The sequence below is a fragment of the Lutra lutra genome, chromosome 17, assembly GCF_902655055.1.
Source record: "Lutra lutra chromosome 17, mLutLut1.2, whole genome shotgun sequence".
Taxonomy (NCBI): Eukaryota; Metazoa; Chordata; class Mammalia; order Carnivora; family Mustelidae; genus Lutra; species Lutra lutra.
The window spans coordinates 18,713,205-18,735,628 of record NC_062294.1 but is presented as its reverse complement, the minus strand read 5'-3'; the positions used below and the strand labels follow the sequence as shown (position 1 = coordinate 18,735,628).

The window sequence follows — 22,424 nt, the reverse complement described above, 5'->3', positions numbered from 1 at the left end:
GGGCTGCTGGCATGTCTGTTTGCTCACTCCACCACAGCTCCTGTCACTGTCACTATTACCAGACCTGTGTTACGGGGTACTTCTGAACTTTGGGTGAAGCCACAGGAAAAGGGAGGAGTTGGGTCTGAGATGTTTAGCTTCAAGCCAGGGGTGTGGGGAAGGGAAAGCCTTGTTCTGGTGGGCCTTCTCACTCCCATGCTCAGGACGAACCTGTCTCCAGAGTGGGCCTGAGGCTGGGGGACAGAAGGGACAGGACCCCTCGATGACAGGCCAGGCACCCCTGGCCTGATATAAGGGCCATTCTCTTCCTCTGTATTGCCAGAGACCGTCTGAGGACGGCGTTTGCTTAGCGTGAACACAGGCAGCAGCAGAGAAGTAATGTTAGGAAAGCTGCCTCCGAAGGCAGGCCAAGGGCCCTGGGCAGGTGCCTGACTCTCTCCTGAGGATCCAAGAACTGTCTTCACCCCCATTTTACAGATGAGGATGAGGCTGAGGGAAGGTAAGTAGGCAAACAGCAGAGTGGGATTTGAACCTGGATCTGTCCTGTAACTCTCCAGCTCTATGCCACAGCAACTGGGCCCAAGGGAGGGAGTGGTGGGCATGGTGGTGGCCATATGGAGTTGGAACAACAGGCCGATGCTGCTGGCCATGCCAGGGACCTTGGCCAGCCCCTCCCAGGGATGGTGGCACGACAGGCTTGGCACCATAGAGGACTTGAGAAATGGGAGCTGGTTTAAGAGTAATTATCCCAAGGCAGCCAAGAATCCTCACCCATTAAATCCTTCCCCTTAACTCATTTTTTAAATATAAAACTATTTTAAAATCAAAAGTAGCCTCTTTATAATCGCAGCCCAAGATCTGACCCTTTTACCTCCAAATGGGGTGCCCCAGCAGGATCCCAAAGGCCTCCAGCAAACCTAGCCTCAAGGGACCCAGGACCGTGTCCTCAATCCTTAGCCAGGGCAAGACTGCCTCCTGGAGCTGGCGCAGGGCACATTTGGAGCGTTGAAGATGAGATCGGCTCTGCTTGCTCCCAAGATCCCAGAGAGCCCTCCCTGGCAGCCAGGGTGGCCCTCAAAAAGATCTGGGTTGGTGGACCAGGCCAGTGGCCACAGCTTGCTGAATCTGTAGTCTAGGGGCACTGTCTTCCCTCCAAACCTGGAGGAGCCAGGCCCTGGGTCTCAGAGCAGCTCTTCTCTGGACCTCAGGAGATAGGGCGGTTGTAAAGACCTGGCCCCCTGGGGTTCTGTCTACAGAGGACCTGCTCCCAACCTGCGGGGTCCCCACAGGGCTAGCCAGGGACACCCATCTGCCAAAGTGCTTGTTTACGAGGAAAGTGGCCTGTGGCCTGAGCAAAGTTTGGGAATACAGACAGAAATGGATCTGAGGGGGCACCTGGGTGGCTCAGTGGGTTAAAGCCTCTGCCTTCAACTCAGGTCATGATCCCAGGGTCCTGGGATCAAGCCCCACGTCAGGCTCTCTGCTCAGCAGGGAGCCTGCTTCTCCCTCTCTCTGCCTACTTGTGATCTCTGTCTGTCAAATAAATAAATAAAATCTTTTTTTTTAAAATGGGTCTGAGGTGATGGTTGCAAGGTATGCTGACGGCACTGCTGTCAGAGTTCATGTCTGGGAGGGCGCCCCACTGATGTCCAAGCTGAGAGGTCCTGGAGCAGGACAGAGGCTTTCGCCGCAGCTGGGGCTGGCCTGAGGATGGGGTCACACGACAACATCTGCCCAGCCAGGACACCTTAGGAGTCCCCCATGTCCATGGCTCACAACATCAACTCTGAGCTTACTTTTGAAGGAAGACTAAACTGCTGGTTGGTCATAATTCCGAGGGGAGTGGGCAATGTGATTCTGGAGCCTGGAAGGTTCTGGTATTTGTCCTGCAGCCAGAGGCAGGGCCTGGGGCATGCATCCCTTTTGGAGCCTTTTCTGCTCACAAACTTGGGCAGATGCATGGGCACCTTCATACCTGGGCATTGTACCACATGTCACTCAAGTCCTTGGAAGCTTGTGTTCTCCTCTGTAAAGCAGAAATGATATAATGTGAGTCACATATGTAATTTCAAGTTTTCTAGCAGCTCCATTTTCAAAGGTAAAAAAAGGGGGGTGCCCCTTTTTTTTTGGCTCAGTTGGTAGAACGTCAGACTCTTGATCTTGGGGTTGTAAATTCAAGCCCCATATTGGGTATAGAGATTTAAGTAAATAAATACACTTTAAAAAATAAAGTGAGGAAATATTAATAAATAAACAAATAGTAAAAAAGAAGTAAGTATATTTAATTTGAATAATATATTTAACTTAATTATGTCCAAAGTAATTGCCATTTCAACATGTCATCCATATGAAAAAAATAACGAGATATTTCACATTGCATTTTGTGCTCAGTTTCTGACATCCAGTGTGTACTTTACACACTTACAGCATAGCTTGATTCAGAGTAGCTACATTTCAAGTGCCTAAGAGCACATGTGGTCAGTGGCTACCACATTGTATAGCACAACCCAAAACGGATGTTTCCCTTTGCAGGGACGTCTGCTAGCAAGGTGTCCAAATAGGCCCTCCAGCTGAGCCGGTAGCCAGGCAAGGTGGTGGCAGGAATGAGCCAGATCTGCTCCAAGCCTCTGTCCTCCACAAGGGCAGTTTCAGAACATTTGATGCCAAACTGGCTCCCTCTGTCGGGGCCTGCCACCTCCAACCTGGCTGGCCCTGCCCCAGGTCACTCTGCAGGACCTTTGCTGTTCCTCCAGGAGAAAAGCCAAGACCCTCAGCGAGGAGCTGACTACAAGATACCATCAAGAGTGGGGGAAGGTGGTCGTGTCCCCGAGAAGGGTACTGGCTTGGTTGAGGAGACTTGATCAGTCTGAGAGGGCTTCCTGGAAGAGGGGTCCAAAGCCAAAGTAGTTGGCATCCCAGCAGAGGCACAGAAGCCTCAGCAGTAGTGAACATTTACCAGACCGAGAGGAAGGCCTGTCTATGACCGAGCATGTATCAACAAAAAGGGGATGTGTGGCTGGGGCCACAGGGCTCCCCAGGCTATGGAGGCCTCCAGTGCCAGGGAGAAGTTGACCTTATATATCCAGGTGGCGTGAGGAGCTTCTGGAGGTCTGGAGCAAGAGGGGGGCCTCCCAGATTAGAGGAAGAGGACGCTCTCTGAGGCTCAGAAAGCACTAGGCATCATTTGGCCTGACTCCACCTTCCAACACAGGCTCAAGTGCAAATTCTGACAGGTATAATTCATCAGGCTCTCCCGCTGCCCCTCCTCAGCCTGGTGGAATGGACGAACACCTGGGCCCTGGCGGTTCTTGGCTTGGCAGTCTCTGAGTCTAATCTAAATCCCTTTAGTTGCAATTCAAATATTTTTGTCTTCAGAGGCTTGGTAGGGTGAGCAGGTGGCTCTTCGGTCCCCCTGAGTTGTTCTTTTGGGACAGGCATTGTGGAAAAGGTAAAGGAACACAGGGCTAGAGGGTCATCTGGGCTCCCAGGGGTCCCTCAGGTTTTTAGGAAGGAGCTCTTCCTCCTCCTCCTCCCCCTCTCTCAGCTCCTGCTGTGAGCGGCAAGTCCTTGGTTGCTCTGGGCATGGTGCCTCCAGAGGGCACACCATCCTGTCTCTCCAGCTTCCCAGGCCTCCCCAGGGAACTGGGAAGCAGGTCCTTGCTGCTGCTGCTACTGTACCCACATGTTCAAGAGTAGAGTTTGAGGGTGCCTGGGTGGCTCAGTGGGTTAAAGCCTTTGCCTTCGGCTCAGGTCATGATCTCAGGGTGCTGGGATCGAGCCCCGCATCGGGCTCTCTGCTCAGTAGGGAGCCTGCTTCCCCCGCCCTCTCTGCCTGCCTCTCTCTGCGTACATGTGATCTCTGTCAAATGAATAAACAAAATCTTAAAAAAAAAAAATAGTAGAGTTTGGAGGGTATAACTTTTTCAGCTTGAGGAAGCCATAGTAAGAATCAGTAAGCTGCTCAGAGACTCCCAGAGGATCTGCACCAAAGGATTTCCTGTTCTGACCCCTCTATACAGACAGAACAACTGAGGCCCAAAGAGGGAACAGAGTCTGTCGAAGTGAACTGGGGGGAGAGCTGGGATTTATGACTCCTGGTCCAGTGCTCTTCACTCCTCAGGAGAACATTACACAGCAGGAAGACCCATACACAGAATAAGCATGTGCTTGCCTGTCATGGAGCTCGGAATCTCGCCACTGGAGCTTCAGTGCTCAGTTGACGTGGTCCCCTGATGAAATGCAGTACCACCTTCTGGGGGAATGATTTTATTATCTCCCTTTCAGTCTGCCCTGTGACTTCTTCTCTGCATCTCAGTTCCACATCTGTACAATGTGTCAGCAGGAGGGCTGAGGGGTCTAAGGTAAGACTTGAGGGAGGAGAGAAAGCAGATTTCCCAGAAGTGGAGGTGAGCTGTGGCTGAGTTGGGGGCCAGATGACAGCTCTGGATCTCAGGATGTGGGTCACCCCCTGTGCCCCCAAACTACAAGGGGCCAAGGTGCTGGGCCCAAACCAGCAGGGACAGATGAACTGGAAGTGTCTCCCAAACCCCCCAGACCTATGCATATCAGTGTAATGGGATTACCTTGGCTGAATTTCCAGCCAGCCCAGCTAATGTGGGCTCAGAGCTTATCTGAAATGGTTTACAGGAAATAAATACATTCCCTGTGTTTCACATATCGAAGTCCATGAACTATGCCCAATACAACAACGGCATCTGTACTTCAGAAGTCAGTGCTTGGAAATGATTTCTCTCCTAGGAGAGCAGAGCTCTAATGGTTTAATTTCAGGCAGAGGCAGGTGAGCCGAAAAGATATTTTGGGGGCAGCCAAGCCTTTGAAGCCCTGGCCCCAGTACTAAATCTAGAAGCCTGTGGTTTCTGGGGGCAGCAGAGGGGACCAGGAGGGAAGCTCTTCCCTCTTGTTACTTCTTGGGTCTACTAGGTGCAGAGCTGCTCACATGGACCCTATGACCCCAGGTTGGGGGTAGGGGAGCCCTCCGTCAACCGGGCTACTTTATCTGGTGCCAGTGGTGGCTCCAGCAACTCCACGGGCTCAGATCAGGGCAGCAACAGCCAGCTCTACAATCTTGGGGGCGCCTGCTTCAATCTCAGTGCCCCCTGAGGTTAGATGTCACACTGAGGAAAGAAAGTCAGGTGTCTGGCAGTAGGCAAAAGCTTGACCAATCTCAGCCGACTTTCCTAAGCCTTTATTGTAAGCTGAGACCCCCAGAGATGGATCCTCAGTGCCTGTAGCCCGTAAGACTTGGAATGTCAGGAAATGTCAGGCTTGGGATTATTCACACTGACACCCAGGAAAACCGCGGTTGCAGCCACAGGAACAGAGAGATAGGGATGGCTGATGTTTAGGGCTCTGCTAGCAGATCCAGAATCCATTACCCCAAAACCTTTTCAGTTTAGCATAATTTCAGACTTCAGAAAAGTTTAAAAAAATAATAATACACTGAATATACTGTAGACTTGTCAACAGACCCCCCCCATGTTATCGCATTTGCTTTCTCCCTATCCCTCTTTCTCTCCATATATATGAATTTTCCCAGTGCATTTCCTAAAAATGAGGACATTCCATTATGTAATCACAGTATGAGAATCAAAAGCAGGAAATTAACATTGTTATGTTACTATGACCGCATCAACATACCTTATTTATATTTTGCCAATTGTCTTAATGATGTCTTTTGTAACAGCAATGACAAAAACTCCCAGATCATGTACTCCATTCGGTTGTCCAGTCCCCTTAGTGTCCTTTTCTCTGGACAGTTCCTCCATCTGTCTTTGCCTTTCATGACACTGAAACAGTCAGAGAGGACAGGCCAGTTAGTAGTAGAAAGTCACTCAGTTGGGTTTGTCAGATGTGTCCTCAAGGAGACTCGGGTTATCCACTTTTCACAGACTGAACACACCTATGGAACTAGCATCCAGAGCAGCAAAGGTATGTTTCCAGCATTCCCCAACCCCCATGTCTTCATCAAGTTCCTACCTCCCAAAACTAATCACCATCTTGACTTCTAAGAGCATAAATTACATTTGTCTGGTTTGGGTTCTTTTTTTTAAAGATTTTATTTATTTATTTGCCAGACAGAGATCACAAGTAGGCAGAGACGCAGGCAGAGAGAGAGAGAAGAGGAAGCAGGCTCCCTGCGGAGCAGACAGCCCGATATGGGGCTCCATCCCAGAACCCTGGGATCATGACCTAGCCAAAGGCAGAGGCTTTAACCCACTGAGCCACCCAGGCGCCCCCATTTGTCTGGTTTTGAACTTCAAATGAAATCATTCATTTCAGAAACCTTCCTAGCTTCTGACTTTTTGGCTCATATTATGTTTGTGAGATTCTCGGCACCAACTTTTTTTTTCAGAGCCTACTTTTTATAATATAAATGCAATACCTCCCATGATGAGCCTTCAATGGAAATAAAAGAAAATACAATTTATCTACGTACCTGATTTTTTAAAAAATCACTTAAATGCCTTAGTTGTAATATAAAGGACAGCCCTTTATATTAAATGTTTATATATACAAATAACATACTTTTCAATAAAATAATACGTGTATCAGGAATGTAAATGCTAGCTCACAAGGATGTGATGAGATCTTTTGAGGTTTATACCCATATACAGAGGCCTCACAACATGGCAGCTACAAATTCATTCCAGGTAGAGGGACATGAGTATTTTGCCACCATGGTGTGATTTTCCTAGATGGTGAACAACTCCTATATTTTTCAGAACAGACATGAAAAGATTCCATCTACTCACTGAATTTGAAAAGCATGTTTATCCACTGTACAATGTTTCATAAGTCATCATATTTTAACTCATAGGGGGTGAAATTTGTCTCACAAGATTATGAGAACAACCCACAAATTAGACATAATTGGTAAAATTCCAAACAACACTAAGTACAATAATTTGTTTTATATTAAAACTGTGCAAGCATTACTCTGTGTTTCTAAATAAAATGGAACCGGGTTGTATGAAGTGAATAAGTCATGGGGATAAAACATAGAGGACAGGGAATATGGTCAATGGTATTGTAATAGTGTAATATGATGACAAATGGTCCTACACTTGTGGTGAGCATAACATAATATATGGATTTGTCCACTGTGCTGTACACTTGAAACCACTGTAACATTGTTTAGCAACTATACTCCAACTGAAAAAAAGGAACAAGGCTGTAGGCTCCAAAGAAGATAAACTGATTCTTTACCTGTCTAAACATCCAGGTGAGACATTCAAAGGTAGGGCAGGACTCGGACAATTCTTTGTTGTGTCTAACTGCTCTGTAGGATTTCTAGTACCACTGACAACCCCGAATGCCAGGAGTCTCCCCAACCATGTGATTGGTGCCTCCGAGATGCCCTAAATGCTCTCCAAGGTGGTCCCATGAGTGGAGGACACAAAAGAGGAGGCCATCTGGAGGTCAAAGGACCACAGGGAGAGGCACCTGAGTAGGTGAGAGGGTAGAGGGTTGGGCATGGCCTGAAGAAAGTGGGGGCCCAGGTGAGAGCACTAATGAGGGGTTCTAAGGGGCCTCTCCAAAGTCAGCTCCAGAGAGAATAGGTTGCTTTCTAAGGATGGAGGGTTGCAGACCCCATGTGAACTTTGCTGCCTCTCACCCAGCTCTTCCCTCAGAGGATGCCACCGGATCTACACTTCCCTGGTTATCAACTACTCTGGGCCCCCTCAAGGACTGCACCCAAGCCACACACTGAAAGGATTATGGGATCCTCACATTGGTAATTAAGTACAAAAACAGTGCAAGATGTTACTAAAGTGGTAGGTAACTATAAAGAAGGTAAACATAATTCTGATTTCTCTCCTCACACTTATTTCAATAAAATATTAACTAACAAATTCTTTTAAGGCACCTTCCTTTGGATCTCCTCTGAGACAGGCTCCATGTGCCTGTGGGGTGACCCACCAGTGAACACAATCTATGAATTAACTTTTTAATGAATAGACTCATTAAATTAACTCATTTCATTAATTGACCCACGACCTTTTGAAGTGGGTACATTCTTATTTCCATTTTGCAGATGAGACACTGAGGATCAGATTGATGAAGACACTTGCTCTAGGTCACATGGTTGGAGCTGGGGCCAGGACTGGCCTACCTTGAGCCAAGACTGTGCACCACTCTCTAGGCCCCTTGAAAGGCATTGGTCAGGGGATGCCTGGGTGGCTCAGTCAGTTAAGCCACAGCCTTCTGCTCAGGTCATGATCCCAGGGTCTTGGGATCAAGTCCTGAATTGGGCTCTCTGCTCAGCAGGGAGCCTGCTTCTCTCTCTACTTCTGACTGCCACTCTGCCTACTTGTGTGCGCTCTTTCTCTCTCTCTCTCTCTCTCTCTCTCTATCTGATGAATAAATAAAATCTTAAAAAAAAAAAAAAAGAAAGGCATTAGTCAGCCTCCCCACTGATGACAGTTTTGTGGAGGGATGTATATGCATGTAGACACACACACACACTCTCTCTCTCTCTCTCTCTCCCTCCACCAGCTCTGGGAAGTGAGAGATGCTTAGGTGCTTCCAGCAGTATGTTTACGCCCCCTTGTGGCCACATGTGAGGCTGTAGCTCGGTCTAGATTGACTAGTCCATTCTAGTCAATATCCACCAGCAGGAGCCCAGCCTAGCTACTTAGCTAGCTAGCTAGCTATGCTAGGAAAGAACCTTGGGAGCGAAATGGGGGAGTAACTCTTGTTAAAATATTTAAAATATTGTGGGGCGCCTGGGTGGCTCAGTGGGTTAAAGCCTCTGCTTTCGGCTCAGGTCATGGTCTCAGGGTCCTGGGATCAACCCCCACATCGGCCTCTCTGCTTAGCAGGGAGCCTGCTTCCTCCTCTCTCTCTCTCTGCCTGCCTCTCTGCCTACTTGTGATCTCTGTCTGTCAAATAAATAAATAAAATCTTTAAAAAAATTTTTTAAATATTATTGCTGCTGTTTGTGCTCCTGCTTTGCTGGGCACCCTAAGCTCTTGCTTCCTCTGCTGTCCAGGGACTCCCGTCCTGGGTGGAGCAGGAAACTGGTCAGTGCCACCAAGCACCACTGGGCTATTGGGAAAAGGGCATATAGAGGCCTGAGGCAAAGGCCCCACTGTTCATTAAAGGTATGGAGGATTGAGGAGGGCATGCCAGGCAGGGGAACAGCGGGGGCTTTGCCTTGGAGGTAGTTACATGAAACTGAAGTTAAGTGTGAAAAAAAAAAAAAGCTGAATTAATTTTGACCCAGTCTCCAGCATAGCCTGGGGATGGGGGTGCCCTGATTACAGTGATGGGTCCTAGTTCTTCAGACAGAAATAGCTCCAGAGCCAAGGAAAGGAGGACAGCTCTGCTTCAACACCCTCACATACTCCTTTTTGCCCCCATTCCATAGTCACTATACAGCTAGGAGGAGGGATATGACCCTGCAACAAACATGTGAATGACTGCCCCCGTTGAGCAGATGGTGATACAGAGACTCTAAATTTGACTGATATCCCTTGCTCAAGTCATGCATCCAACTGACGGCAGTACTGGGGTTCTCATGTCTGCCTGACCCATAGCCCAGCCTCTGAAACCACCACATTACCTGGGGTACCTCGTGCTAGAAGAGGCTCTTGTCTTTTGGAAAAGCAGGTATAAAAAATGCTCAAACAACTTCATAAATGAGCCCTGAGGTCACAGTGCCACCCTGTCCCTAGGCAGGGAAGAAAAACTACCCAGTCCTTGGGTTCTCAGCCTTCTACAAAAAGTAGGGTGTTGAAGTGGAAGTTTAGATTGTTGCTATTGGCCGATTAAAGTATCTTTGGTTTTCCATGAGTGTGTTTGCAAGGCACTAAGAGACCAGGCTCAGAAAAGACACATATGTCTTTTCACATATGTCATGGAGATGAAGGCCCAATTTAAATTAGTCTTTACCTAAAGATGCCTAAATAAGGGGTGCCTTGCTGGCTCAGTCAGTAGAGCATGTGACTCTTGATCTTGGGATTGTGAGTTCAAGCTCCACATTAGGCCTAGAGCTTACTTAAAAATAAAAATAATAATAAGATTGACTAAATAAAATGACAGTATGGGGAGAGAGTAACTGTCTTTCCCTCAGGGGAACTCTTCCTCTGGCTTCAGAGAAGCTCCAACAGGCCCCTTAGGCTATTAAACATGGATAAAAAGCTTCTAGAAGAGTGGCTTGACTGTGAGTCCAGAGAGCAGGGCTTGGAGCCTTCTTAGCCGCAAGCATGAAAGTGGGACCCCTGGGAACCTGGGTAAGTCAATTCAGGTCTCTGGACTTCATTTTGCTCTTCAAAGAACAGCTATCTGAGCATTTCATAAAGTAATGTGTTCTGCCAGATGTGACTAGATTTATAGCAAAAAGGAAGACCATGGTGAAATATTTAAAATTGCTCCAAGAAAGTTGGATGAATTCCTTTTACTGCATGATTTCTCAGTGCCTTGACTAAGTCAGTGTCATTGTGAATCTGTTCCAGGGGTGGGTAGTACAGATGGGACTCTTTATCTCTTGGAGCTTTTTCTGGGATGCTGCTCCACGAAGCACACTTTTAGAAAGTGAGATGCTTTCTCCTGTTCTTTCCAGCCCTGGCACAAGGGTTAAAGATGGAGAAGGCAGGCCCTGCCATAAAATTCAAGTCCAAGACCTTTGTCCTTGCTGTTTTTTCTTCAATGGAATGCTCTCTCCCAGATAGGACAGGCTTACTCTCTAACTTCCTTCAGGTCTCTCTCCAAAGCCTATCTTATCAGAGGAGCCTTCCCTGATTTCCCTGTATAAAACAGCCTTGGGGTCTCTGGCCCTCTCTCCAGGTGCCTCCATTGTCCCAAGGCAGCCCACTGTGCCTTCTCCTCTCCCAGTCCTACATGTAAGGGTGTAGGACAGACATTATTGGGGATTTTACTGATTATTAAATAACGTGATGCATGTCAGAAAAGAAAAAGTGTATAAAGAAACAAATGGAAAAGGAAAAAATGTGAAAGTTTCATGACCCAGAGATAAGCATTGTTAACAGCTAGGTGTGGGCCCTGCTGTTCAACTTTTCTCTGCACGCAAAGATATAGGCACAAAGGGAAGAAGAGTAGGAGGAAAAAATGCATAAATAAATGTTATTATCACACACACACACACACCCAGTTGTAATCTGGCTTTTCATCTGATGTTCTCTTCTGTCCTAGCTAATAGCTCCTTCCTGGCCTTTCCAACCACACACTTAGTGTCTTGTTAGATGTCGGCGGGGGGGGGGGGGACCCCTGCTCAGGTGACACTGTACCCCCTCACCCCTTAGCCTAGGTCACTGTGTCCCTCAAGGAATTGCCCCTGGGGCTGAAAGGGGTGCTCCAGGGCCTTGGGGTGGGAGCCCCACAGGAGCAGCACAGAGCACCTGTTGGGCACCCTTAGTTTCTTAGGGAATTTCACAGGGTAGCATAGGCTACCCGCAGGGACATTGTTTGCTGATGGAGCCTACTCCACACCCTGCAGCTACAAGAGAAGGCACGAGAAGCATGGAGGGGCTCCAGGGCTGTCTTCCAACTCCCTCTTGCTTCCTCTTACCCATACCAAACCCCAAGAGCGGTTCTTCTGCTCCACTCCAAACTTACTTTCAAGAAAAGATATGAGTCACTGGCAACTTGAAGTGCCAGTGCCAACTACCAGGCCCACAAAACTGCCCCTTCCAAGCAAGGAGTTCTACAGAGGCTCAGAGAGAAGAAGTGACCTGCCCAAGACCACTCAGCAAACAGGAACAAGAGCTGGGCCTCAGGCGTAGGACTCCAGGATGATGGAAAATTCTGGGCCTGCTGGTGAATAAGTCTGAGTCAAGATGGCTGTGGGATGGTGGTGGCCAAGGGACTGATTGTTTTGGGGTTACACGAGATGACCTCTGGCCTAGGTCATCACAGCCTTGGGTGCAGCTGATCCACCAATCAGGTAAAAGAGATTGATCTGTGTTTGGAAAAGCCTTCAAGAGACAGAAGTACCAAATGAGTTTTCCCCTAAGGGGTCTGCCCGTCTGCCTCCAGGGAAGGCCAATCTTTAGCTTTGGCTCTACTACCTAGGAGCTTAACACAACCACTTTGAGGCTTCCTGATAACCTGGTGAGATCTGTTGCTTCGGAGCAAGTTTGAGGAGAGGGCTGAAACAAGACCTGTAGTTTTAAAAAATTCCCAAGCCTTTGTCACTAGTGTCCCCAAGACTTGCTAAATATGTCCTTGAGTTTGCTACTCTGTATGGATTGTTAACCATTCCCTCTGAAGGAGAGAGGGCCCTGTGTGTGTGTGTGTGTGTGTGTGTGTGTGTGTGCGTGCAAGCACACACGTGTCCATGTGTGTGGTCAGTTTGGGAGAAAATGGCACCAGGAAAAGCCACCTGCTTGGACAAATGTGGTGAAGCTGAGTTACTTGATTTGGGATGGCACCAGTCTGGGATACAATTGTCTGAGAGCACAGATGTGCTCAGAGCAGTGGGAAGCTTTTTCTGGGTTTATTCAGATGTGCTGAGGAGTGATGATGCCTCAGAACCTCTCCACAGATAAGCGCATCTACTCGCTGGCAAAGAAGAAAGATACCTGAGGTTTCTACAGATTCTCACAGATATCAGGCCTAGACGTCATAATTTTGGCAGTTGGGGAAAAAAAATGGCTGTACCATTTCAGTTCCCCCGACACAACATTATCCTCAGATCCAGCTTTCCTAACATTCCGTAGAAACTCTTATCCGTGTAGCTAGCAACTCAGGGAATTTCACCAAAATCATCCAAGATATCTAACTCCCTACCCAGGTCAGGCTGTTTTTTAAAATACAGTTTTGCTGCTGCTGCTTCTCCTTCCTCTCCTTCTTCTCCTCCCCCTCCTCCTCCTTTCTTCCCCTGATTATACAAGATAGGCCAGATGGAGTGATATATATGTATGCTTACTGTAGAAAATTCATATTGGGGTCTCTTGGGTGGCTCAGTGGGTTAAAGCCTCTGCCTTCAGCTCAGGTCATGATCCCACGATCTCTGCTTAGCAGAGAGTCTGCTTCCTCCTCTCTCTCTGCCTGCCTCTCTGCCTACTTGTGATCTCTGTCAAATAAATAAATAAAATCTTTAAAAAAAAAAAAAGAAAGAAAATTCGTATTGTTTACCTTTGACTGTCTCTCTCTCTCTTTTTTAAAGGTTTTATTTACTTATTTGATAGAGAGCACACATGCAAATGTGGGGAAGAGCAGAGAAGCAGATAGAAGGAGAGGTGGAGGGAGGAAAGGGAAAGAATCTGAAGCCCACTCCACACTGAGCACTGAGTGTAGAGACCAAGTTGGGGCTGGATCTCACTCTGATCACGACCTGAGCAGAAACCAAGAGTCAGATGCTTAACGGACTGAGCCACCGAGCCACCCCTACCTTTGACTATCTCTTTAAGATAAATTAAAAGAAGTAGAGTAAGTGGATCAAAGATCTGTCCATTGGGTAGCCTCAATTTACACTCCCAGCTGCCTAGATGGCAATGCCTACCCACCAGTATGAAGTACTCATCATGTTTTAATGTTTGTCAGGCTGATTGACAAAAACCAGTATCTCATTTTAATTCATTTGCTCAGTTTGGACTGAGGCCGAGTATTTTTACATTTCCTCAGAAAACGATAGCTGATCTGCTGCTCTTCCCTTCTCCAATTTTTAGTATATGTGCTGCCGAAGCGAGCACTGCTCTTCCCTTCTCAAGGAGAGTAAGTCCTTTTCTTTCATTTGTCTTCTTATAAGGCCTTGAAACAAAGAACCACTAGGAGACTGGCTGGAGTTCTTGGGCTGACCATCGTATGTCAGTGACTGAGCTACTAGCTATAACCCTTGTAGGAAAGTTCCAGTGCACACAAAATTATCAAGGGTATATTTTTATTTTGGAATTGTTGTTGTGTGTGGTAACTTAGAAAAACTCTGTGGTTTCAGAGTTAACAGAGTGCTATAATTTTTCTCAGGAAAGTGTGGTAGGGGCAGCCAGCTGTGTGTCTCCAGCAGTCACCTCAGGCACCCATAAACACCTACAGATGGAGTAATTAAGCTGTGTCACCCTTTGTCACCCCAAATGAATTATCTATATGAAAAATAAAAATAAAACTGCACCATTTCTTTAGAATGCCTTGGAGCTACTTTTAGTTTCAGTCTGAGTCTTCTCAATATCCAGGAAGAGAGATAATGCAAATTCTGACTTACAGATAAAACTTCCGGAAAGGGCCAAGGGTGAGTGGCAGTATGTCATACCAGAAGTAAGTCTGACAGGAGCTGTCTGATGGCACACACGTCCTTGGGTCCAGGTGGGCTGGCCAGGCTCTCTAGGTAAGCCGGCATGTCTTCCTTCCCGAAGACCACATTCTCAGGGCTCTCTAAGTGGCCTCTCTGGTCATCTCCTAGTTTTCTTTCCTCCAGGAAAGGATTGCACTTGCTTTATGACAGTTAGTAGAAGAGTTTGAGTAAAGCCATTAGTAAGCAAATGGGATAACCGGAATCCCACAAGGCGAGGGACTGAGGGATTATCTGGTATCTTGGTTCTCAGCCTTTCTCAACCTACCAACTGCTAACCATTCCGGGTAACTGTCAGTGACCAGACCAATGTAATTGTCTTTTGAAGGCCCAATGGTCCCTAGGGAACCAATGAAGACTGTAGAGCAGGAATTTAAGTTTTAGAAGTGTCACTGCATATTCTATGGAAGAAAAGCTGCTAAATTGTTAAGTGGAAGGTAGAGAGCCAGATGAGAGGATTGGAATAGGGCCCTGAAGTCGCTGGAGACAAATGTCTGGATTGGAGAGATACTTGGGAGATAAAGCGAACGGGATTAGATAACTGACAGGAGAGGGGGTGGAAAGAGGGAGAGTAAAGACTCAAGACTTCCAGGGGCACCCAGGTGGTTCAGTCAGTTAAGCCTTCGAGTCTGGGTTTGGGCTCAGATCATGCTCTCAGGGTCCTGAGATCCAGTCCCAGTTAGGTTTCCGCGTTCAACGGGAGTCTGCTTAGGATTCTGTTCCTCCCCTCTCCCGCTACCTCTCTCTCTCTCTAATAAAAATAAATAAAACTTTAAAATAAAAAAAGACTCCCAGGCTTCTGGTTTAGGCTTCCACTGGGAAGACAGTGGGCCCATTACTGTAGGTTAGGGCAGGAGAGCAAGCGCAGGCTTGGCAGGAAGGCGTACCTACCGCCCCCGCGAAGGAGGTGTACAAGTGGTTGAATATAAGTCTGTGGCGCCTGGGAGAGGGGTCTGGACCGGTCGGCAAAGCAATGGAGAGGAAGCCGTGAGGTATTATTAACAAGAGTAAGAAACTGAAGAGGCTTCTCGGTTTGGGGTGTGCAGAGTGTGGGAGGTAAAGTGGTGGGGTTCCAGCCGGGCGCTCAGCCCACTCAGCATTCAGAGCCCAGGAGACTGGTGGGGATGGGTGGGGAGGAACCGGATTTGGTCCCTCCTGCCCTGCTCGCCCCCTTGTCCTCATCGGCTATTGGACAATTCCTCTGTCCGTCAAGAGCCCGCCTCCGCAGGTGAACCAATAAGAGCCGGCGAGAGGATGCTTCCTTCTCCATCTAGATCTGCACAAGGGGCCGCTTCAAGGAGGTGAGGCTGGAGGAGTGGCAGCCGCCGCACTGTGCGCAGGCGCGGAACTGACGGGACGGACCCGGCGGCGGTGGCGCAAGCTGGTGAGAGGAGAGCGAAAGTCCGAGGTAAGGAAGGGGGGCGATCGTGGGATGCGGACTTTTCCTCCAACCCCACTGGGTGTCGCCTGCGCCTGGCTCACCCCGGCCCGCAAGATCGGATCAGGTGATGGGGTGGAGAGCCGAGGTGAGATGAGGTGAGGGGGCGGACCCGCAGCTACGGTCACCCCACCGCGCGCACGCGCCACGTGGGCTCGCGGACTTGCCAAGGACCCTTGGCTTCGGACCCGGGCACCGCACGAGCTGCTTTAGCCCTTGGAGCACCCCTGTGAGCTAGGCGCCTGACTGAATTTGCCTGTTTCGCAGGCTGAAGCTGGGGCTCAGGGACGTGGCCGGTGCGGGCTTGAGGGAGATCGGGCTCGGTGGACTCCGGAGCCCGAACTCTTCTTTATGAGGCTGTGGGTCAGAGACTTGAACTTGGGACCTGTTTGGTTTTTTGAGGGGCGCGAAATTGTTTGGATCCCGGCTGCGGCGGACCTTCTTGGGCTGGAAAGGGTTGCCTGGTTTCTCTGCAGGGCCCTGGAGGAGTGGGAGGTGCCAGGCGCCCTCTGTACTCCTTGACTTACCACCGCGTCCCCAAGTTCAGCGGGGTGGGCTGAGGGGAGGAGGACGATCCTCAGTTCTGTAAGCTCCCAGTGCCTCAACAGACAAACTTGTGGAGGGCTGGTCTTCTGAACAAAATCCGAAAACACGTGGGAAACGCTCCTGTTAGGTCATCTGAGAAAATAAAATAGAGCAGGGTTTTTTTGGTTTGTTTGTTTCTTTGTGTTTTTTTGGTCTAAGAAAAAATGCCATCAGAGTCTGTTGAAGCTGCTAGGAAACTGTTCCTTTCGTGTCCTTGGGGAGGCATGTGAATCTTGTGGAAATCAGTTTGGCAATATGAGTCTACACCCTTTGACCTACTGATTCCGGCCTTTGGGAAATAAGTAGGTTAAAACCTAAATAGGGAAAAGGTTGGTGTGCAACACAGTGCAGTTTGGTGTTCATAAATGTTAGCCAGTGGAAATGATCTCTAAATCTACAACAGTGGAGAACAGTTAAGTAAATTGAGATTGTTTATGCCAAAATGGGGTATTGCACATGCATGGAATGTAGTATTGTGAATAAAATACTCTTAAAAAGAAAATCACAGTGTAAGTTGTGGTTTCAACTATATAAAAATGTATACAGAAGGACTAGAGGAGTCACCTAATGATAAAAGTAATTACTACCTTTTTGGAGCAGAAGAGTCATATTTCATTAAATCCTCAAAAAAACCTCATGAGGCTAGTGTTCTCATCCCACCGTCAGACAGCTGGAGCTCAGTCAAGTGAAGCAGTGTATCTGATGTTAGAGAGCTCATGTCATACCTAGTTTGCTCTTGGGCCTTTGGCAATGCCATGTCGACCGGTAGTTGAGGGCCTGTTGTGTACCTTGTGTAGGGCTGGGCCCTGGAAAGCCACTGGTGAGTAAGGGAACCTGGGTTCCTGATTTCATGGAGCTTATAGAACAGTGGAAAAGCAGATATTTAAATAAACACTTACAATCTGCTGGGGGAAGTGAACATGGGAGCTAGATCCTGGGCTCTGGCAAGGGCAAGGATTCGGGAAGGAAAAGAAAAAGAAGGAGCCCCTGCGTCAGTTGTGAGGGATGAGTGAGCCCTGTGGGGAAGCCTTCAGTGGCTCTCTAAGAGTGGAGAGCATATAAAAACCCTGTTTTCTCCACTTTCTGGAATGTTACTTATGTGTTGTAATGGGAGGTAGGGCAACTTACTTATGTATTTTGAATTTAGTCAACTCTTGAAGTTTAGCTTAAACTGCATTTGTTCAGGATGGTAGCACATGTTTTCAGAAGTCATTGTTTGTTTGTTTTTTAAGATTTTATTTATTTATTTATTTGACAGAGATCACAATAAGACAGAGAGACAGGCAGAGAGAGAGGGGGAAGCAGGCTCCCCACTGAGCAGAGAGCCCGATGTGGGACTCAATCCCAGGATCCTGGGATCATGACCTGAGCCGAAGGCAGAGGCCCCAACCCACTGAGCCACCCAGGCGCCCCCAGAAGTAATTGTTTTTAAGAAATTGAATTTGAGGGACGCCTGGGTGGCTCAGTTGGTTAAGCAGCTGCCTTCGGCTCAGGTCGTGATCCCAGCGTCCTGGGATCGAGTCCCACATCGGGCTCCTTGCTTGGCAGCGAGCCTGCTTCTCCCTCTGCCTCTGCCTGCCACTCTGTCTGCCTGTGCTCACTCTCGCTTCTCTCTCTATGACAAATAAATAAATAAAATCTTAAAAAAAAAAAAAAAAATTGAATTTGAGCTTTCTTCAACTCTTTAATTTTCAGGTCTAAAGAAAGCCCCTTTTGCTGAAGGAACACATTTGCTAGTATAGTTTCATAATGCCAAGTACTTTGCCCTTCTGGATCTTAAAAAATTCTGCAAGGAGCGGCATTGCCACGTTACAGGGGGGCAAACGTTTATATTCAAGGTGGGCCTCAAATGGAAATGAAGCAAGTTGGAGACTCTTTTCCCACCTACCAAACACCAGAAAAAGCAGTGTCCCGTGCAGTGGCTTCACTCTGCAGAAAGCCTTCAGACATACATCAACAGAGGAAGATGACTTTCAGTTGCAGCTCAGCCCTCAGCAGGTAAATGAAGTTCTGAGAGCCGGCGAGTCCGCCCACAAAATTCTTGACCTTGTCAGTGGAGTCCCAAATTCGGTGTTACGGTTTGAGAGCAACCAGCTGGCTGCCAATTCCCCAGTGGAAGACCGTCGAGGTATCGCTACCTGCCTGCAGACCAATGGTCTGATGTTCGGCATCTTTGACGGACATGGTGGCCATGCGTGTGCTCAAGCAGTGAGTGAGAGGCTCTTCTACTATGTGGCCGTGTCACTGATGTCCCAGCAGACCCTGGAGCGGATGGAGGGAGCTGTGGAAAGCATGAAGCCCCTGCTGCCCATCCTGCATTGGCTCAAGCGCCCAGGGGACAGTATCTACAAGGATGTCACGTCCGTGCACCTCGATCACCTCCGTGTCTACTGGCAGGAGCTGCTTGACCTGCACATGGAAATGGGACTCAACATTAAGGAAGCATTAACGCATTCCTTCCAGAGACTGGATTCTGACATCTCGCTGGAAGTCCAGGCGCCCCTGGAAGATGAGATGACAAGGAACCTTTCACTCCAGGTCGCCTTCTCTGGGGCAACAGCTTGCATGGCCCACGTGGATGGAGTTCACTTGCATGTGGCAAATGCTGGTGACTGTCGGGCCATCCTTGGGGTCCAGGAGGACAATGGCATGTGGTCTTGTCTACCCCTCACCTGCGACCATAATGCCTGGAACCCGGCCGAGCTGTCGCGGCTGAAGAGGGAGCACCCTATATCAGAGGACAGGACGGTCATTGTGGACCACAGGCTGCTGGGCGTCCTCATGCCCTGCAGGGCCTTTGGGGACGTCCAGCTGAAGTGGAGTAAAGAGCTTCAGCACAGTGTCCTGGAGAGGGGCTGTGACACCGAGGCCCTCAATATTTACCAGTTCACCCCCCCACACTACTATACTCCCCCCTACCTGACTGCCAAGCCTGAGGTCACCTACCACCGGCTGAGACCCCAGGATAAGTTCCTCGTGCTGGCCTCGGATGGTCTGTGGGACGTGCTGGGCAACGAGGAAGTGGTGAGGCTGGTGGTGGAGCACCTGGCCGAAGCAGGTCGGCACAAGCCAGACCTGGCCCAGAGACCTGCCAACCTGGGACTCATGCAGAGCCTGCTGCTACAGAGGAAAGCCCAGGGGCTCCACGCAGCCGACCAAAACGCGGCCACACGTCTGATCAGACACGCCATAGGGACCAATGAGTACGGGGAGATGGAGCCTGAGCGGCTGACAGCGATGCTGACGTTGCCAGAGGACTTGGCAAGGATGTACAGGGATGACATCACTGTCACGGTGGTGTATTTTAACTCAGACTCAATAGACACCTATTACAGGGGGGGTTGAGAGGCTCCCGTCTGGCCAAGGTTAACTTAAATGCTTTGCTAAGACATTTTTCATTTATCCTTAAGCTGGCTCTTCAGACCTTACTGTTAAAAAGGCAGGCAGATGTCGCTTGCTTAAAAATAGACTGACGTGAGCGAAAAAAACCAGCCTTGGTTTAAAAACAGTAGCAGTAAAAAAAAAAAAAAAAAAAAAAAAAAAAAACAGTAGCAGTGATTTCATGTCCCCGTGTGTTTTGGTCACCTTTTCTAGGTAGAGAGGGCCAGAGCGTGGAGAGCATATGGGCTTGGGCCCATAGCCAAAGCCCTTTTATAAAGACACTGTTGTTAAACTGTCAGCCTGAGCCTTCCGAGGGTAGGTTTAATCATCGTTCTGAGAATGTGAAGAACTTCAGGATTTTCTGAGGTTATGCTGCAAAATCGGCACACTTGGCAGTTTTCCTCAGTTCACAGTCGTGGACAGCTAGACTATGAAGGAAGGTTTTGTTTAGTTTTTATTTTTAAATTACTAAGACCTAGGTTTACAAAGCATATTCTAGAATACTTTTCTATGCAACATTCGAACTTTTTTGTGTGACTCTACTTGTGATGCTACACCCTCGTTGTGTTTTAGTTTGGCCTAAAACCGAGTCCTCAGAGTTGCAAACGGGCCTGCTTGTAAGCATGCTTGGAATGACTCGTCTTGGTTTTCAGCCGAGAGGGGTGAGGGTGGGTAGGCCTCTGCACCAGCTGAATTCACTTGTGCAGCTGGCGAGTGCTTCTGCTGTGTCTCACCCCTTGAACCTTGAGCCATACTAGGAGGTAACTTCTGTCTAAGCCTTAATTCCTGGCCTTCCCTGCATTAATAAAATACCCTCCGGGGCTTACCCTCTGGACAGGTTAATTGAGAGCACTTAGCCTTTCTGATTATACCTCTCAAACGTTCTTCTGTGAATTCCACCTAATCCTCCTACCTTTGCTCTGCTGACTGCCTCGCTCTGCAGCTGCTGGCTGCGCGGTGCTGTCCCGGAGGAAGGCTCCCTCTCCATAGGGTTGCAGGGAAGGAGAAGATGTGATCATGTACTATGATAGTTGGGACAGGTCAGTGGGCAGGACTGGCACGTGCTATGGATTTTGGACTTAAGACTAGACCTGAGCCTGCACTGTGAAAACACAAAGGATTTGAGAAGTCACAAGCGAAGGCTGCCTGTTCACCTCCTGAAAGGCGGGAGGGAAGGGGGAGGAGTGAGATTGGTCAGACAGGACACTTGCCTGGAGACTGTGGGCTGAACGGCCTCAGCTGCTCCTTGGGGAGCAGACCATATTTAGTATAGGAGTCGGGGCAAAAATAAAAATGTGACCCGTAATGGCTTCTGTGGGCAGCACAGTCTTCGTGTTTATTTCAAATGAAGCCACGTGCCTCCTTTCTCGGGGAACGAATTTCCTGTTCTCGTGAATGGCGGTGGCATTTAAACAACAGGAAGTGTATCCCTAAACAGAAACACACATATAATCCCACAAAGCTGACCATTCTGTCTTCCCACGCTACATTGGTTGAACCCTCTCTTCGTCTCCACCTTGTGCCATCCACTGAAAGAAAAGAGAGTTTGACTTTTCGTGTCCCAGTGACATTCATTCACGTGTTGGGGGACTTCTAGCTGGGAGACATTCCTCTGTCTGCTTTCCAGTGTAACTTTTTGGTGACAGGGGCTTCGTCTCTACTCAGTGCTTCAGCTTTGGTCATTCTATTCCAAAACCATTAGTGTTCCTTTTGATCTCCTACATCTTAATTGAGAAATGAAACGTGAATCACTGCTATTGTGCTTGCAGGAAGGTTTTTGCTGGAGCTGAAGACTGCTTGTCTGTCATCCTTTGTTCTTGATGCCAGCTCAACCCTGGCCCACCTCGGGACATTTACCGTATTACCCCGACTGTCTGAATCCTGTTTGGGAGCCTAGCGTGGGTCACAAAATATATCTGATGCAGTAACTCATGGGACAGCTGAGAGGACACAGACTTCCTGCCTGCTTCTCCAAGCATATCTGTGTTCTCTCTCTGCCTAGTATATTGCCCGCTTTCTAGTCGGTATATTGAAGTGGAAAAAAAGGCTGATTTGTTGTCTGCCTTTTCCACAGTGAACTCTCTCAGGCTCTCTCAGCTCTTTCCCTGAATGCTCCAAAGAGAGCCTCCTGGTTAAGCCCCAGCCCGACCTAACTTCTGGTGTTACTGGCCTTTCTGAGAAAACATAGGCTATTGCTGGAGGACACTGGAATTTGAGAGGGGGTTGGTGGTACTTGTCAGTCTTCCAAAGCATTTATCATTTCTTTTATGTGAAGCTTTCAATTTTGAGACATCTAAAACGAACTAAGAAATAAGATGGACCATTTAATATTTTGGATATAACTTGAAGATAGTATGCTTTGGTTCTTTAAATTGCGTCTTAGTTTAGGTAAGAAGCTTTGGTAATATTGGCATAATTTAGATATTGTTTTAGGTATAAATAATACAACCCTGCTGATTCCGGGGATTGGTCAAAATAGAGAAGATGGTATAGTTCTAGATTCAAATTAGAATGCTAGGTCAAGGGGTGCCTGGGTGGCTCAGTTGGTTAAGCAACTGCCTTCGGCTCAGGTCATGATCCTGGAGTCCCAGGATCGAGTCCCACATCAGGCTCCCTGCTCAGCAGGGAGTCTGCTTCTCCCGCTAACCTCTCTCCTCTCATGCTCTCTCTCTCATTCTCTCTCTCTCTCAAATAAATAAATAAAATCTTAAAAAAAAAAAAAAAGAATGCTAGGTCAAGTTACTTAGATTC

At 48.2% G+C, this 22,424-nt stretch overlaps 1 protein-coding gene and 1 long non-coding RNA gene across 6 annotated transcripts; one reads left to right on the top strand and one right to left on the bottom strand.

Moving 5' to 3' along the window:
* Positions 1-1,505: 1,505 nt before the first annotated feature.
* On the bottom strand, positions 1,506-15,506 carry LOC125088857 (uncharacterized). The gene is made up of 3 exons (XR_007123799.1): positions 14,183-15,506; positions 5,659-5,807; positions 1,506-1,529 (listed from the first exon to the last, which is right to left on the bottom strand). It is a non-coding gene; the product is annotated as an uncharacterized LOC125088857 (long non-coding RNA).
* PDP2 (pyruvate dehydrogenase phosphatase catalytic subunit 2) lies at positions 14,168-22,021 on the top strand. Of its 5 annotated transcripts, XM_047710410.1 has the most exons (4): positions 14,168-14,305; positions 15,544-15,677; positions 17,988-19,806; positions 19,842-22,021. In XM_047710410.1, exon 3 carries the CDS (start codon positions 18,042-18,044, stop codon positions 19,635-19,637), a length of 1,596 nt encoding a protein of 531 aa, XP_047566366.1. In that variant the 5' UTR covers positions 14,168-14,305; positions 15,544-15,677; positions 17,988-18,041; the 3' UTR covers positions 19,638-19,806; positions 19,842-22,021. The 5 variants fall into 5 exon arrangements, with proteins under 5 accessions (XP_047566366.1, XP_047566365.1, XP_047566367.1 ...); XM_047710409.1 differs by lacking the exon at positions 14,168-14,305 and having other exon boundaries at positions 15,533-15,677; XM_047710411.1 differs by lacking the exon at positions 14,168-14,305 and having other exon boundaries at positions 15,660-15,795.
* The last annotated feature ends 403 nt before the right edge of the window (positions 22,022-22,424 follow it).